Source organism: Gymnogyps californianus, chromosome 17 (genome assembly GCF_018139145.2).
Source record: "Gymnogyps californianus isolate 813 chromosome 17, ASM1813914v2, whole genome shotgun sequence".
NCBI lineage: Eukaryota > Metazoa > Chordata > Aves > Accipitriformes > Cathartidae > Gymnogyps > Gymnogyps californianus.
In genome coordinates, this window is record NC_059487.1 from 15614832 (window position 1) to 15630704 (window position 15873).

The 15873-nt window shown below is 50.6% G+C and overlaps 1 protein-coding gene across 2 annotated transcripts; it reads right to left on the reverse strand.

Annotated features, from left to right (window-relative positions):
* Positions 1 to 538: 538 nt before the first annotated feature.
* Positions 539 to 11138, reverse strand: OPRL1 (opioid related nociceptin receptor 1). Of its 2 annotated transcripts, none has more exons than XM_050907307.1 (3): positions 10912 to 11138; positions 1338 to 1693; positions 539 to 1062 (listed from the first exon to the last, which is right to left on the reverse strand). In XM_050907307.1, exons 1-3 carry the CDS (start codon positions 11136 to 11138, stop codon positions 539 to 541), a joined length of 1107 nt encoding a protein of 368 aa, XP_050763264.1. The 2 variants fall into 2 exon arrangements, with proteins under 2 accessions (XP_050763264.1, XP_050763265.1); XM_050907308.1 differs by having other exon boundaries at positions 10927 to 11009.
* Positions 11139 to 15873: the final 4735 nt, after the last annotated feature.

Sequence of the window (15873 nt, forward strand, 5' to 3'; positions counted from 1 at the left end):
ACTCATCCTGGAGATGATCTTGGGTTTTGTCTGATGGCTGCTGCCCACTTTGGCTTCAGCAAAGTCTAATTTCAGAGCGATGCCGCAGGAATAAAACCTGCACACGAGCGCCTGGTGAGCCACATGAGCTGTTAGCGTCTTAAACAACTCAGGGAGGAAAAAAGAAATGGAATAGTTTGCATTTTGTCTGCCTCCCGGCAGCAAAAGTATAAGTCCCAGGAGCAATGCCTGTTTTAAACCCTTAATTCCTGAATTCTCAATAATGTTGCAAACCACCAGGGTTTTGCAGGAATCAAAGGGCTGATTTCAAGCACATTCCTTAGTGCAGGGTGCACTGGAATTCAAAATGCATCAAATGGGCTCACTTTTTCTGCATGCTCTTGCAGTATCCGGTTTTCCCAACCCCCAAAATTGTTTCCTCGGTTTCTCGCCTCTCAGTTTTGAGGTCCTGCTAAAGAGCCGTTATCTGAGTTAGCTCTGACGTGGGGGTGGTTGGACTCTGCTGGGCGACAGCCACCATGGGAATTTCCATGCCTAGTCAGGCCGGATTGTTAGTCCCCTCTGAGTTCTTGCAGGCATAGGCCACATCCTTGGCGATGCTGCACATCCTGTTGGACATCTGGAGCTCGGTCCTGAAGGCGGTGGGGAAGCAGAACTTCTTGAAGCACGCCTTGAAGTTCTCATCTAAGAAGGCGTAGAGCACGGGGTTCAGGCTGCTGTTGGCGTACCCCAGCGCGGTGCAGAAGCAGGAGATGGCCAGCTCGAGCTCGCTTTCTGCCTTGGCACCCAAGCACTGGACAAGCACGAAAATCTGGATGGGAGTCCAGCAAATGATGAAGACTGCCACCACCACCAGGACCATTCGGGTGATGCGCCTCAGGTTTCGGTCCTTCTCCTTGGAGCCTGAGAGGACACGGACGTTCTTGAGTCGTCTGATCATGAGACTGTAGCAAATGGTGATGATCAACACGGGGATCATAAAGGAGAAGAGAAAGACACAGATGCCAAACACTGGATCCCAGTAATCCACGGGTGAAGGGAGTTTAATTAGACAATCAATTTCTGCAAGTGAAAAAATAAAAAGGAAAGGAAGATCAGCAAACCCATATCAAGGAGAAAAGCATCTGCACATTCAGTTTAGTTTAGGCATGTTTAATACTGGAAAAGCAGTAGCAGTGATGCAGAGAGGCAAGGGCAGAAACGAAAAGAGTTAAGATGGCTTTACAGCAGAGAGCTCACCACGCTGATGAAACTGGTACCCCTCTCCAAAGGCTCCCCAAGCCCACGGGCTCTCCTGGCCACCAACACCTCCCACCCGTTGGATGAATTTTACTGACCGTTGTTTTCATTCTCTGCAGATCCCATCACCATTGCTGGGATGCCAAAGACAGAAGCCAGCGCCCAGATGCAGACGTTCACCACTTTGGCCTTGTGGGGAGTGCGGATGTCTAGTGCTTTGATAGGGTGGCAGATAGCAATGTAGCGGTCCACGCTCATCATCGTCAGGGTGAAGGTGCTTGTGAACATGTTGTAGTAGTCTATAGAGATGGCAATCTTGCAAAGGACATTGCCAAAGGGCCAGAAGCCCAGGAACGTGTCTGTACCCTGGAAGGGTAAGGTCATCAGACACAAGGTATCAGCCAGAGCGAGGTTAAAGATGTAAATGTTGGTTGCTGTCTTCATCTTGGTGAATCTGAAAGGTAGGAACGAGCAATGGTTAGAGCTCCACCTGACCATGATGGGTAAGACATTGAAGTCTACTGAAGAGGGCATTCTGCCACATTAGGAAGGAGATGCTGTATTTTTCTTATGTAACAAGAGATTGAACACTACCCTTTCCTTTCTACCTCCCACGTGCTTATCAACACACAGCTCAACCCAGCTCCTACAACAATACAAATGGTGCCTTCACAATCAGTTTCATGGGCAGGAGAAGCTTATTCCCTTAGACTGCAAGTGAGGACAATGGAAGCCTGAGGCTGTCAACTCAGACCATGCTTTTTGAAAAATTACTTCAGTAAGGCTAATCTAGGATTTCATCGCATATGGCTTCATTATGATAAATATTGGTGAGAGCTTTACCCAGTAAGCTGATCTGAAAGGCATCATATGGTCCAGGGGTAAGTTGATTAGCCATTTTGTATGGGCTCATAGCCAAAGACTATGGCTAATGTGAGCTGTCAAATCAGAATGGGGAGGATGTCCAGCCCCGGCCAGTGGCAGCTAAAAACTGGTGAGGAATGAGGTTTGTATCAGAAATCAAAATATCACAATGGATCTTTCTAAAGAAAGGGGTAGCGTGCGGATAAAGTCATGAGTCAACTCTACTTCAAAGGGTTTTTGTAATTTCTATATTACTTTTATCGCATGAACTGACTGCCCCAAAAGAAGATTCACCTTGTTCTAATGGTAATCGTCTCCTTTTTACACATGGGAAATGATGCAAAGAAAGATGTGATCACCTGCCCAAGGATACATGCAGAGTCTGCAGAAATGGAAACTCAGCGGTGACTCTGTGGCTGAATCTAACGTTCAGCTCCAGGATGTTCCTCTCATTGGCAAAATAAGAGCTCAAATAGGTATAATTTTAAAACTACAGCTCATCTATCATTTACTATACTAACAGCCTTTGCAGAAATGTTGCCAGAAATGGCAGACAATGATGTGCGTTATTAATGGAGGGCAAGTTCATTTGAGGGTAATGCTTAAACCCATAAACTACTGCACTCTTTGCAGTTTGATATGTGTTGGAATATTATGGGGTCTGATTTGACCTAAAAAGCTCTTTTTGTCAAATTGATTCAGAACAGCAAACCCACAACTGCACTCCTCAGCACTGTACCCTCTCCCAACGACCTGAGCTTCAGCTCTTGATAGATTATTATTAGAATGCTTGGAGGAACATTATCACTGCCACGCTCTGAACTCTGTTGAGACACATGGTGACATAGCCAGGTTTGCAAGAACAACAGCCAGGGGATCCACAATAATAAGAATATAAAGTCTATTATTTCCCCCCCCACTTAGAGCTCTAAGCTGTGCTTGTATTAGAAGTCAGATGTTCGAAAGTGGCTTTAGAAAGCAAGAACAAACCATCCTACATTTGACTTTGAAAGCCAAGCGAAGCTTTTGGAGCAGACGAACGTCAATGGAAACACTTGAGGTCCCCACACAAGCCTGAGTCAGGCTCCTCCTGGCCCAGAAATCACAGCAGCCAAGCAAGACAGTGGATTCTTAGAAAGCCAGCCCAGATCAGATAAACTTATATAACCAAAAGCAGTAGAGGAAAAATACCAGTGCCTTCCCCATTGTGAAGGGATGAACAAGCAAAACACTTCGCAAATCCAACACAACCAGGCGGCTGTCAGGGCTTTAAAGCTTTGGGACTTCCTAAGTAGAATTACACAGAAACGGACAGACTCCAGTGCTGTGAACCCCAGAGCAGCAGTACCTCAGGGTGGGCGAGTTTTGCTTTTTTGTTTGAGTTCTTGCAGTTGGCGTAAGTGAGGCAATGCACACAGGGAGCATGAGACGGGTCTGTGAATGGATTCAGACACTTTCCCCTCTAGGTCAGCAGGGGGGTAATTAAAATTAAGAAATGAAATCACTGTTCTTTATCAGCCCACGCAAAAATAAGTATTGTCAGCTCAGGCTTCAAGAAATTATTCAGTCACCTAAGACTGTGTTGGCAAAGGCCTCCTGGGAGCTGTAGTCTTCCTCTGCATACCACAGACCTGGCTGGGCTTGCTCAAGCTTCCCAAAGGTCAAGTTTGTTCCAGTCCATCTTTCCAGGAGAATTGCGCTTAGAGGCAATTCATCAACATGCCTCTAACCCTGACTGCTTTTTCTGATGTTATAACTTGAGGGAATAACAATTGCATTTTTGAAGAATAATGAGCAACTTTACTGTGAAACAGAAAAAATTAAAGGTTGTTGTTTTGGGTTTTTTTTAATTGACCAGTGGGAGAAACAAGCAGCGATCCACCCCCCTCTAGCACCCATCCAGCACCCATGGGGGACAACATTGCCTCTATACACACCCCTGTCCCCAACACAGCGAGAAGTTCGGGGCATCTCAGCTAACCCTGAGCCTGGGGTGTGCAGATTGCAAACCTTCAGCTCCCTCTTGCTCCCCTCCGCCCCAGGGGACCTTGCTGGTCCCTCTCCTCCAAGACAATTCTCAGCAAGAATTCAGAATCCAGGTGCAATTGCTCAGCCTGGCCCTGCAAAATCCGCTCTCCCCCGATGCACGGATCCCTCTCCGCTGCCCCTTTCCTCACTGCCTCCGAGACGATGGCAGAGCCGCCTTCCCTCGCTCCCTCTGACGCAGGGACATGCTGGGGCAGCTGGCCCACCGCTTATCTCTTTCAACCCACCTTCGAGTGGATTTTAAGGCTGATTTTGTGCTCTTGAAAGGTGGGGAAATTAATTTACACCTAATTAATTACTTCTAGCTCCACTTTCTCTCCACGCTGAGAGCCAACAGCCATTATCCCAACCAACCAATGTTCCCAAACATTTCCAGAATGTTCAGTACAAACAAAAATCAATTAATCACTTCTCTGTGGATTAACGTCTTTTTCTTTTCCTCTGGGAACTGAGAGTGTTCTCTTTCTTAATCTGTACAAAAAAGACAAATTAAACTCTTGGGCTTTAGGAGGCACCTAAGGTTCCCCCCACGGCACAGCTCCGATGCGGATAAGCCTGTGGCCTCCGTGGAGGACATTAGCTCCCCGCTGAGCCACTTTCTTGCACTCGGTCACGGAGGCGATTTCCTAATGGAGCATCTCCCACAGGGCAGTTCTCAGCTCTCCATCCAGCTCCACCTTTGTCAAAAAAAGTAATCGCTTTGCTCTGCTCTCCTGTTCTCCTGGCTGCTGAAGCCTAAGAGGAAAAATATCTGGATATCAGCTCAGCACTCGGCTTCCCCCTCCTTTTTGCTAAGCGGACCTCGAGCAGCGTTACCTGGAACAAAGCTATGCTTCAGCGAGGGGAACCCACAGTTTGGGAGAGGAGGAGATGGGTAGGAAACAGCTCTTTCACATACTGGGCTCTGAGGTCCTGTTTTTCACAAGGACGGAGCCTGTCCCTGGCTGAGCCTCAGGGTGAGCTGCAAACCTGTTGTTTTAGCATCACTCCCTCCTTTCCACCCAGCCACCGCGAGGCTGCAGGGCAGCAAGTAGCTCCGGATGCCCCAGGGCTAAGGACCAGCCGGCTGCAGCAAACCTACAACCCGAAATGGGGCTGCAGACACCAGGGGCAGAGGGACCGGAGGAAAGACTTCAGCCCTGGGGAACCGTGAGCATTATCTCCAGGAGCTCTCTGCCTCTTGGAGCCTCTTGATTTTGATATTTGTAGCTCCAGCTAATTGGGATGCAGACAGTGCTATTCACCTTGAGCAGCTCCCTCTGTTCCCACCCCACGCCCTGGCATCAGTGACAGCCTTTGCTGCCCTCCCCGGACATGCATAGGGAAACAAGACAGAGCAGAAAAGGCTCAGGGAGGATTTTTGCAGAGCTGCTCCCACTCTCTGACAGGGGAAATCAGCACCGGTTCACTGACATCTCCGCTCCCAACCAGCTCTTAGCCCATAGGTTGTATGAAGCTGGTATTTGATCTGGCACGTACCATCGTGAGTTGTGTCCTCCCAGCCATACGCCCACACCATGCTCTCCATGTCCCTGCCGCTCTGATCACCTTCTCAGAGCCCCCTCATCCTGAAATTACCCAATTCAAGCCATTTTATTCTTAGTAGTTCAACAGGCCACAAAAACCCCAGAGAATTTAAGAAGGACAAATTTGAATCACTTTGGACTATGAAGCCAGACGCTACAGCAAAAGCAGCCAGCAACACCGGCATGTAAAAGCCTATTAATTACCTGGCAGGATGGTGACTGACTGCCAGGGGTTAAGGAGTCTGCCACCAGCCAGGGCAGGCAGCAACGCTTTGGGACAGATGATTTTCTTGCCCTTTGAGTCTTGATGCAGTGTCTGGGTTCCACTGGTGCCCACCCTCCTCAAGCTGCTCTCTGGGGACCGGCACAGACAGGGACATTGCATGGCCCCCGATGGCTGCCACGCCGAGGGCAGAGGCTGGGTGGCTGCTGCTGCAAAAGCCTCTGCAACTCGCCCGAGGGCTCGCAGGGATGCTCATGCAACCCCGAGCGGGTGCATGGCCACCAGGAACGGTGCTTCGGTCTAAGGAGGGCATTTGCCAGCCTCTGTCCTGCAGCAAGATGCTCTCATCCCTGTTCATGTGCTGGATCTGCCTCTGCTGAACTGCTCATGTCCTAAATGCTGCTGGGAATTGCCCGGTCCCTGAAAAGCACTGGGAACCAATTCCCACATTAAACATGACAGAATTACTGCTGCACATGGGTAACTCCCTTTCACTCATCCCACCAAAGCCAGGGGAAACCAAGAGCCCTCCAACACACATTGGAGTTGCAGAAGCTGTGTTCGCAGGGACCACACACGGCTGCTATGAGCCATGTGGCTGAGCCCAGCTCACTTTGGCTCGTGGGGTCCTGGAAATTAGGGAGCTGCAGACCTGCCCTTTGCAGCGGCTGTCACAGCAGGTCCCCCTCCTGCTCACCTTGCCATCCTCCCCCGGCTCCAATCACTCTGCACAGCACAGAGCCCTTGGCATGGGTTTCCCTTCTCCACAAATTGCAACAATTGTCTTTTTTTTTTTTTGCCAGGAAAAACTGAAAGAGGCAAATCTGGAGAGAGCTGAGGTCTCAGATGGCCCCACCGGTGTCCGCTGGGTCCACATTGCATTAAACACTCCCTCGATTTCAGCTCCGAGACACAGAGCTGGTCAAGGCTCTTCCCTTAGAAAGCTTTCTATTAAGAAATCAGCATCTCTGCAACATCATAATTAACTTCATTTTCCCTGTCTCATCACAGCCAGCTGCCCTCACCCCTGTTCTCAGGGACTGATGCAGTTTGCAAGCAGAAAAACAGCTGGCACAGCCAGCCCCAGGCAGCCGCCCGGTGCAGGCACCTCCCCACCACATCCCTCCTCCTAAAGCTTCACCTGGAAGCAGCAAATGGAAGTGTAAGGGCCTGACAGCCCTCAGCTGCCTAAACAGCTGCTTAAAATGCTCTGAAACAGCGTTCTTCAAATAGGGAGAGTTGAGCATCCCCAGTACTTTGCTGGGCTCCCAACAGAGAGCTGCCGTGGCAAAGAAGTGCCCTAGAAGCAGGACATCATTCCCACGGGGGCCTGATCCAGGCGAGCAGAGCCGACACTGAGGAAGGGAGTCCTCCAGATCGTCACTGCCGAGCATCGTAGCAGCATGAGGGAGCTGGGGACAACAGAGAACTTCCTGGACCAGAAGCTGCATGTTGTCCCTGGTCCCTTCCCTGGCACACTGGTGGCGGCTTGGGGGTCTCTGTCACACCCCGTGGAGCAACACCCGGGTCAGCATCACCTCCAGCCCCGTGGCCCATGGGTCAGCCCCCCCCCCAGGGCCATTGCGAGAACAATACACCCCCCTTCCCCTTTGCTTTTCTTCCTAAAAACCAAGCTCTTGGGCATCCAGCCTTGCAGCACTCAGTTAATAGATGAGGGACCTCGGCGGCCTGGTTTCCCCCACTCTCCCCCCAAACCCTCTCTGCCTCGTGCTGTTAAATTCCCTGTTTCACTTTCATTAAAAAGCAGTACAGGAAATATATGCAGAAAAGAGCAAACAGCAGAAGGAGGAGGAGGAGGGAGGGGGAGGCATTATCTCCACTGGCAAGGAACTCCACAATGAGCAAGCAGAACAAAGCCGCAGACAAGGCAGGTTTCCACAACAGGCCCTTTACTGTCCAGGAAATCGTGTTCCTGACGAGAACCCTTCTCGGTCTTACCCAATTAGCGCTGCTCAGCATTAGAAGGGGATTGACAGTCACATGATGACTGTCTCTACAAATTAATCACTCCAAATGTTAAATCACTCCAAATATAATAGAGATGCTGGCTGGGTTCTACAACAGAGGGGAAAACCCAGAGGAGGCTTTGAATTTGTATTTTTGTGTGAAATACCGGGAGATTTTAAACTTTTCCCTCGGTGCTGCAAAAAACTCATTCAAGAGGAACAAAAACAAGCCTTCCTGATGCCTCCAATTTCCTCGAGTGCTGGTATTACAGTCTTTGTATTTCTCAGCTCCCTCAAAAACAGGAAACAATTACTGTCTACGTCACCATACCGTTCTTTTTGTGGAAGACAATATGCCGGTTCCTTATAGGTTGTGTAGCATGCTGAAGTCTGGTTATCCCTGGTGAAATATAAGCATGGAAAGAAAAAAAAAACCAACTTTTGTAGGGTGCACCATACCTACAGATGGTAGGGGTGCAGCACAGAGGGTTTGCCAGTCTTTTTTCCATTAATGGAAGAGAGCTATCACTAAGAGTCCCAAAACCCCATGCTGACTTACCAGCAACCAACTTTCAACGTACTGAAAAGAGATGCTATTTAAGGCATGAAGCCCAGAAGCACCAATGCTCCAGTTTGGGGAGAGAAACCTGTGCTTGAGAAGTCATCAACATCCTCCTCGCATGGCCAGTAATTCAGCAGCTCTGCGTGAATCTGCATACATGACCAGGGTCAAGAGTTTGAGATACTGAGTCCAGTTTATCACCACACTTGCTCCTGACCTTAACAGACAGAGCAAGGAGAGAAAAATCCTGGGCAGAGATAACCAAAGGTTGCAGTTACTCACCGAAGCAAGAAGGGTCGTTTCGCTGGGTATAACTCAGTGTTAGTCTCAGCCAGTACTGAGCTCCCAGGAGACACCGATGGGGAGAACTGGGGGGAAACAGCAGCTTCTGCTACACGTGCTCTAGCTCGGTTATAACTTCCCCAGCACATTCTGCAAGGGGCCCCTCCAGGCTCACGTAGAAGGTTTTTTGGAAAAACAGGAGGTGAATCCCCAAAAAAGAGTACCCAAATAATTAAAACTTTTGTTGGCTTTTTTGTGTATATAGGGGTTTCTGGCAAAGGGGAAACGGAAGAAATGGAAGAGGCCTGGGGGAGATGGGAGTGACACCTGTCTTCAGTTTTCAATTGCTTAAAACCAGTAAAACCAGAGGACACACAAAAAAGTTAAGTTCCAGGGGAAATTCCAGTGCTAAATCCCACTTTCTTTTCCTGGTTCCCATTTATCCAACTGGAAGGTATCAAAGCCAAAAAGGAGCGGAACAGAAGGCACTATTTAGGAAGCGTGGCCCCGCATAGCCGCGGCACACATCCACCCTGACCGGGATGCTGGTTTGGGACGTTCATACTCTTGGTGATACACTGGCCACAGCCCTGGGCAGGGGCCAGCAGGGGCCTGCTGTCCACATCCCACGAGACCTTTGCAGACAGGGAGAAGACTTCTGCCAAGTCTTCTCCTTCTGACACACATCTAAGGTTCATGCATGGGTTCCCTTCCCCTGCCTGCACACCGGCTCAGTCATTCCCAGGGAGCTGCATCGCCATGGGACCGAGACTTCTCACTCGCAGACACTCATTACACACTACGCTTACACGCACCCACAAACACCGTGCCTACTCAAATCATTGCTACTACACTGAACAGAAACTCTAGCTCTCCAAATGTGGCACTGCTGCACTGCAAGCCTCCTCTCTCCGTCTCCAGACTCCCCAGGGCTAACGTGATCCCTTCTCCCTGCCATAAACTCCTCGGCAGGAAGAGCACGGACAGGCGGCCTGATGAACAGTCATGTCACTTTGCCCTTGTAGCAGAGATTTAGCCACCGTTCACCAACCTGTGATCCCAAAGACTTGATTTTGTGGCATCTCCCCTAGCCGAGTTGTGTGTATTCAAGGGAAAGGTGCTTTGGAAGCAGCAGGGCTCCTGGCAGGAGCGAGACTTTATCTCATCAGTCTCTGAATACCTGCTAAATATTTTCATCCTCTGTTGGAAGAGAAAACAAATTCACCCTGCCTTTTCTGTGCTGGCAGCATCCACCTGCACCAGGAATCTGCTCTGAGACGTGTATAAAATGGAAGCTCACTCCTTAACATACAGGGTACAGAGATCAGAAGGGAGTTGCTGGCATTTGACACAGAATCACAGCCCTAATGGCTGCATAAACTTTTTTTGTACTTACAGGGGGGAACAGGGTTTTTGATTCCAGGAAATAAGGGGGTTTGAACTACAGCAGAACCAGACAGGCACACATAAAATGCCAGCAATGTGCAGGGAGGCTGGACAGTGCTGCTGGCGTGGTGCATGCTCCGTGCTCTGTCCCTCTGCAAAGGCTCCCCTGCTCTCCCAACTTCAGCGTGAGGAGCCAGAGAAGTTGCCCTCATCTCCACAGCACCCTGTCACATCTTATTCATGTCTACAGTTTCAAAAGAGTTGGAAGAGCTATGCTGGTGCTTTTTCCCCTGTAAATGTAAGACTGAGCCTCCCAGCAGGCCCTTTCCCTTGCAACTACGTTCAGCTTTGGAAAGCACCAGCTCCCAGATGGAGCAGCACCTGCAGCCACAGCTGGGGTGCCGGACACGGCACGGGAGGGAGAGGTCCTGTTAAGGATCAGGCACACCCTGGCAGCGGGATGCTCGCAGCACTTTGCCCTCCCCAGGGACACCCAGCTCCCTGCCCGGCAGTTTGCCAAAAAGCCCCATTTTTTGAGCAGATCTGATCGCTCTGTTCCATTCTCTGGGTTAAACTTTAGGAGGCACCAGAGGGCAGCTGAAAGCTGGTGGGAACCTTCATCACAGCCTAGGAAGGGAGAAAAACAAATAAAACCAAAACAATAAAACGAATGCCACATCATTACCTCTAAAGCACATCGCAATTACCAGGGAAGCGCCTGCCTGCTTCACCCGCAGCAGGGATTTAGGGGGGGAAGGTCTGCCCCGCTCGCAGCCCTCCCCGGAGCCTCCCTGGCGTGCTGCCTGCGTGTCCTACCTGACGATCACATACATGACGGAGCAGTTGCCCACCAGCCCCACAATACACACGATGGAGTAGACAACCACAATGGTGATCTTGATGCTCAGCGGCAGGAAGCTGTCCCCCGTGCCGTTGTTGAACCAGTTGCTGGGGAGAAAGCTCAGGTTCAGCATGGAGGAGTCGTTCAGCAGCTTTCTCAGGTCAGGGTCTTCCAAAATATGGGCAGGGAAGAGTGGGTCCATCCTGAAACACCAGCCTGTGCCAAGGACCTGGGGCACCAAAGAGACAGTTTTTAAGATCCGCTGATCAATCAGGTAGCACGGGACCGTCGCAAAGCATGTGCATGAGAAACGCTGGGGGAGAAGGATGATTTATTGCTGGGGGGAGCACAGGCCCCCTCAAACCTCCCCAAGAGCATTTTAAGGGGATGCAACCCTGAGAGCTTGGCTGCATCCTGAGCACACAGGGAGCTCACGCATATCTCCACACCGCCAGCGCAGGGGACATGCGGGCTGCACAACGCCATCCCTCCCAAGCGTTGGATGCTCCTACCTGCCTCTCCCAGCCCTGCCGGGTCGGTGAGTCCCCACATGCGGCTTTGTGCCCCAAACCTCCTCCCCGTGCCCTCCGAGAGCCGCCACAGCTTCTCACCGGGGCTGGGGGCTCATCCCGCCGCTGGGGCAGGACCCCCCACCCCCCCACCCGCCCCCTGCCCCGATCCAGCCTCGCTAAAACGGCAGGAAAAGCCCCCAAGTTGAAAATAAGCCCCCGCTGGCTGCTTACCTGCCTGTGGGTTTCCCTTCTAGCGCGGCTCCTTGCTCCGCGGCTCCGGGCGAGGCTCCGCTCCCCCCGGCCGCATCCAGGCACCCCCGGGCTGCGGGCACGGCCGGAGGCTCCGCTTCGGAGGCAGTCGGTGGATGGGAGGGGTGGAGGTGGGGCGGGGGGGGGATATGAGGGGCTGCTCCTCGCAGGCAGGGATGCTGCCAGCGCAGGGGGCTGCACCCCGGAGCCCACGTTTTTAACGAAAAGGGAGGGATGGGGGGAGAGGGAGGGAGGACGGACGGCGGCTGGGCAGAGCCAGCCCCGGCTGCCTGGCTTCTCCCACTGCGTAAGAGAAAAGCGGGGGGGGGGGGGGGGGGGGGGGGAGGAGAAAAAGGGGGGGGGAATAATAAATAACCAAACGCACCAAACGGAAAGCGAGCCCACACCTGCGAGCCCAAGGGCAGCGTCCTCCCCCCGCTCCCGCAGGCGCCCCGAGCTGCCGGCGGCCCCCCCCATCCCACCCCCGGAGCGGGGAGGGGGGGTCCAGCACCGCCCCCCCCCCCCCCAAAAAAAAACCCTGCCGCAGCCCCCAGCTACGGAGGGGGCCGGCAGCCTACCTGGGGTGGGCTCCCACCCAGAGGAGCTGGGAAGAAGGGAAAGGAAGGATCGGGGCACTGGGGAGACAGGGCTTCGGGAAGCGAATTCCTTCCTCCTCTGCAATTGTGCAACCTGAACGCTGTGCTAGCGCAGGAGAAGCAGCATGGGGAATTTGACCTAGAAACTGGCAAAAATACAAGGAGGACTGAGAACTAGGGGGAGAAAATTGTTATTATTTAGTATTCTTCTAGTGGCATTCACTAAAGGTCATTTTTGTAACCCAAAACATCCTGCACTTAGGATCAGAGTTGGAGTAGCACAATTCTTTTAAGAAGCTGCCGTGGCAAATTCATGACCGTAGGGTGGGGTGATCCATGCGGACCCCACAGGTCCCTGCCCTCCCCAATCTAGCCATGGGACATTGACCCTGATAAACTCAGTGCCCAAGAGCTGCAGAGCCCCCAGGTATGCCACCCCTCCAAACAGGGTGCAAAGAGGTCTTTGGGGTCCATCCCCAGGTTGATCCCAGATCAGGGGCAGACTGACCACTGAGAACTAGAGCCTCATGGTCCAGTGCCTCCGGGCATCTATCATGTTTCCCTGAAGATGCCATTTCCCAGCAGTTTGTGTTGGGGACATAAGCAGAGACACACGGGTCAAATCCAATTCGGGGTACATTGCTATTGCCCAGAAGGAGATGGAGAAAATGAAAATGGGCTCTTGGGCAGCAAATGCTGCTTCTGTTCCAGAGCCCACAGACAGCCCAATGCAGAGCTGCTTGGGCCTGACAGACACATTCAGGGCTAGCTAGCCCCTTCTGCTCCAATTCTGCTTTAATGGATGTCTGGGGATATTTAGCACAGAAGCTGCACCTTCTTTACAAGGAATGTAATGTATGGTAATGTGTGGTAATTTTCCTGAATGCTTCCATAAGAGCAGGTCTCAGCTCTAACAGGGAAGAAGGGAAAAAGCATGACCCAGAGATACAGCCCTCTTGTGAAATACAACAGTCCTAGTGCCTGGAGAAGTTTTGGTTTTTTTCTTTGTCAGTCCATTAACGAGAGAGTGTGAAATAAATACTAGACTAGACATTACTTTAATTGTTAATGGATTGATTTTCAAAGGCTGAAGGAAGGACAGCAGTAAATCAGTGCGAGACAGCCCGGCTGGACAGCCCAGGAGTCTACGGGAAAAGTGTGTTTACAAATTCAGCTCTGCTCCTCTCTGCTGGCTCCCACCCCAATAAATGCACTTAGCCCTTCACATACTCATTTTATGTTAATTCAGTGCAGCAAATACAGCATGTTCACCTATTTATCTTGTTGCAGTTCTTGTTTTGACTCAACACAGCCTAGTGTTTTAGAATGACTGCTGTAAAAAGAGGATCAGGATTGCCACCTTGAACTACTGACAGCCAAGACATGTTTTGTGTCTGGGACAAAAACTCTTCCAAAAATTCTCCTCCTCCATCCATCTGGCATCTTCACACTGTTCAGCCCTGTCCTCTTGCACAGGAAAAAGCCCAGGATGTTGATGCTGCACCTTCAGTCCCAATCCTGCTGTTTCAGATGATTTCACCCCAATCCTAATTCAATCGTGAAGAGATCTGTCCTTCCAGAACATCTGATGGTATCTTACCTTCTGCCCTTCTCAGGATCCCTGGGATGAGGAGGACAGACAGTCATCTCAAGAGCAGGAGACTGGACGGATTTCTGCCTTATCAGAAGTCTTCCCCCTGTCCATTGGGGTCTATGCACCAAGGCTGAGAAAGAAGGCCACCAAGATTTCATCCGTGTGACCCAAAAGGAATTCTCCCAGCCTATTTCTTAGAAAAACAGATCAACTCTTCTGCTTGAAGGTTTCTATGCAGACAGCAAGGTAAACAAAGCCAAAAAAGAACAAGCCAAAAACGCAAAGCTTCTTCCAGGCGACGATTGCCCAGAAAGCGCGCACGAAGGCGGCAGGTGACACACCATGAATAGATGCTGGATTTACAGGAAAGCGTCCAGAGCACCAGCATGTAAGTCAAAAACACATTCATGGTGCAAATACCTTTTTTCTCAACCTCACTTTCCATTGAATATCTGCAAAATAAGATTCAAACCAAAAATATGCAAAAGTTTTGTTAATTGGGTAAATAATTAGAATACCCATAAAAAATGAAAATTTGTCTGAAAATGAGCTTTGTGCATATTTGGGGGGTTTTTTTGCAAATTTACAAAGGCTTATATTACAAAGAACCACAGCTGGGGCCCAAGCACGCTTGTTCTCTGCTTGGTTAATGGACATATGTTGGCGGAGACAAGACCCTGGGCTTTCCCCGCATACCTATAACATATCTATCTCCAAACTGCTGGACCATCAGTACAGTCTATCCAGTTGTGGATGAACAAACCTTATCTATTTCAAGCTAATCTAGTTCAAGTGCCAATCATTACATCTACCATCGTTTCAACCAGGTTAACTTTACAGACACTGTTCCTAAACATGAAGAATTTTTGCTGCTTTTGCAGAAAACAGCCCACGGCCACCTGCATTTCGTAACAGCAACAGCCCACAGTTTTTTGCCTTTCCTTTCAGGAGGTGAAGACACCTGCACGTCAGAGCTGTTTTGCCACCTTTAGCACACTTTGCCAATCTGTTTAATCAAGGCCATCATGAGCAGAGAACTAATTTTGCAAGATGTGAAATCATTTCTCACGCCAGGACAAGCGCCTGGGCTGGAGGGGAGAGGGAGGAAGGCTGGGGGGATGCGGAATGCGCTGGAGAGGCTGGAAAGCAAAGGTTCAAAACTGCAGCCGTCACTTCTGGGATGATGGGCACCTGCCAACCACATGCCAAAGGCTAATTAGCTAAATTTGCACCCCAGCCACTGATGGTGGGTGAAGTTTCTTCTTTGGACATTAATCATCACACCAATTCAGCACCCAAGGACAAGAGGCACACCCAGGGAGACACACAGCCTCAAGTCTCCCACCACTGTCCACACCATAAACACTGACAACATCTCTGGTGAATACACATATCCTCCACTCATCAAACCTGATGGCATTGGCAGTACATTACCATGGCTGAACCCATTCGTTTCAAGTGTCATAAAACTGGGCTCAAGCTGTTTGGTAGAATGAGAAACAGATGCGACAGGCAGGTAGAATTGTTATTTGCTGTTAAATGTTTATGCAAAAAAGCACAAAAGGTCTTGTTTTCCTGATCAACTGTTCACACTTTTCAACAGTCAGCTCTTGGCTGCTCAAAACGCCCCACATTCAGCCCTCCAGCAAGAACTGCAGCTGAGGAACATTCCCTCTGCTTCCCCATCTCACTCTCTTCAGCCTTGGCCTTACAAGTGCTTCCCTGAGCTCTCTGCTCATTCTGTCCCAGCTTTCTGGTTTTGTTAAGCACACGTACAAGTCAAGGTAAGCCCAGCAGTGGCTCAGGCTAGCCGCGGCCTCCCCAAGGCCAGCATTACCAGCGAGCACTGGGAGGTCCTTGAGCACCGCTGCTCCCTTCGCTGGGTCAGTGCTGAGCAGGGACATTAACTGTGTCTGCAGCTGAGCAGGCAGAGCAGCGCCAGCAGGCACTGCATCTTTCAGCAAACCATTAAACACTAAGGAAACA

What these genes read in the sequence shown, in the direction of transcription:
- OPRL1 (XM_050907307.1), bottom strand. Translation starts at nt 11,138, where the DNA reads ATGGACCCACTCTTCCCTGCCCATATTTTGGAAGACCCTGACCTGAGA. An exon ending in GTCATGTATGTGATCGTCAG is followed by an intron (nt 1,694 to 10,911) that starts GTAGGACACGCA and finishes CCTACCTTTCAG; the next exon opens with ATTCACCAAGATGAAGACAG. An exon ending in TGCAGAGAATGAAAACAACG is followed by an intron (nt 1,063 to 1,337) that starts GTCAGTAAAATT and finishes TTTCACTTGCAG; the next exon opens with AAATTGATTGTCTAATTAAA.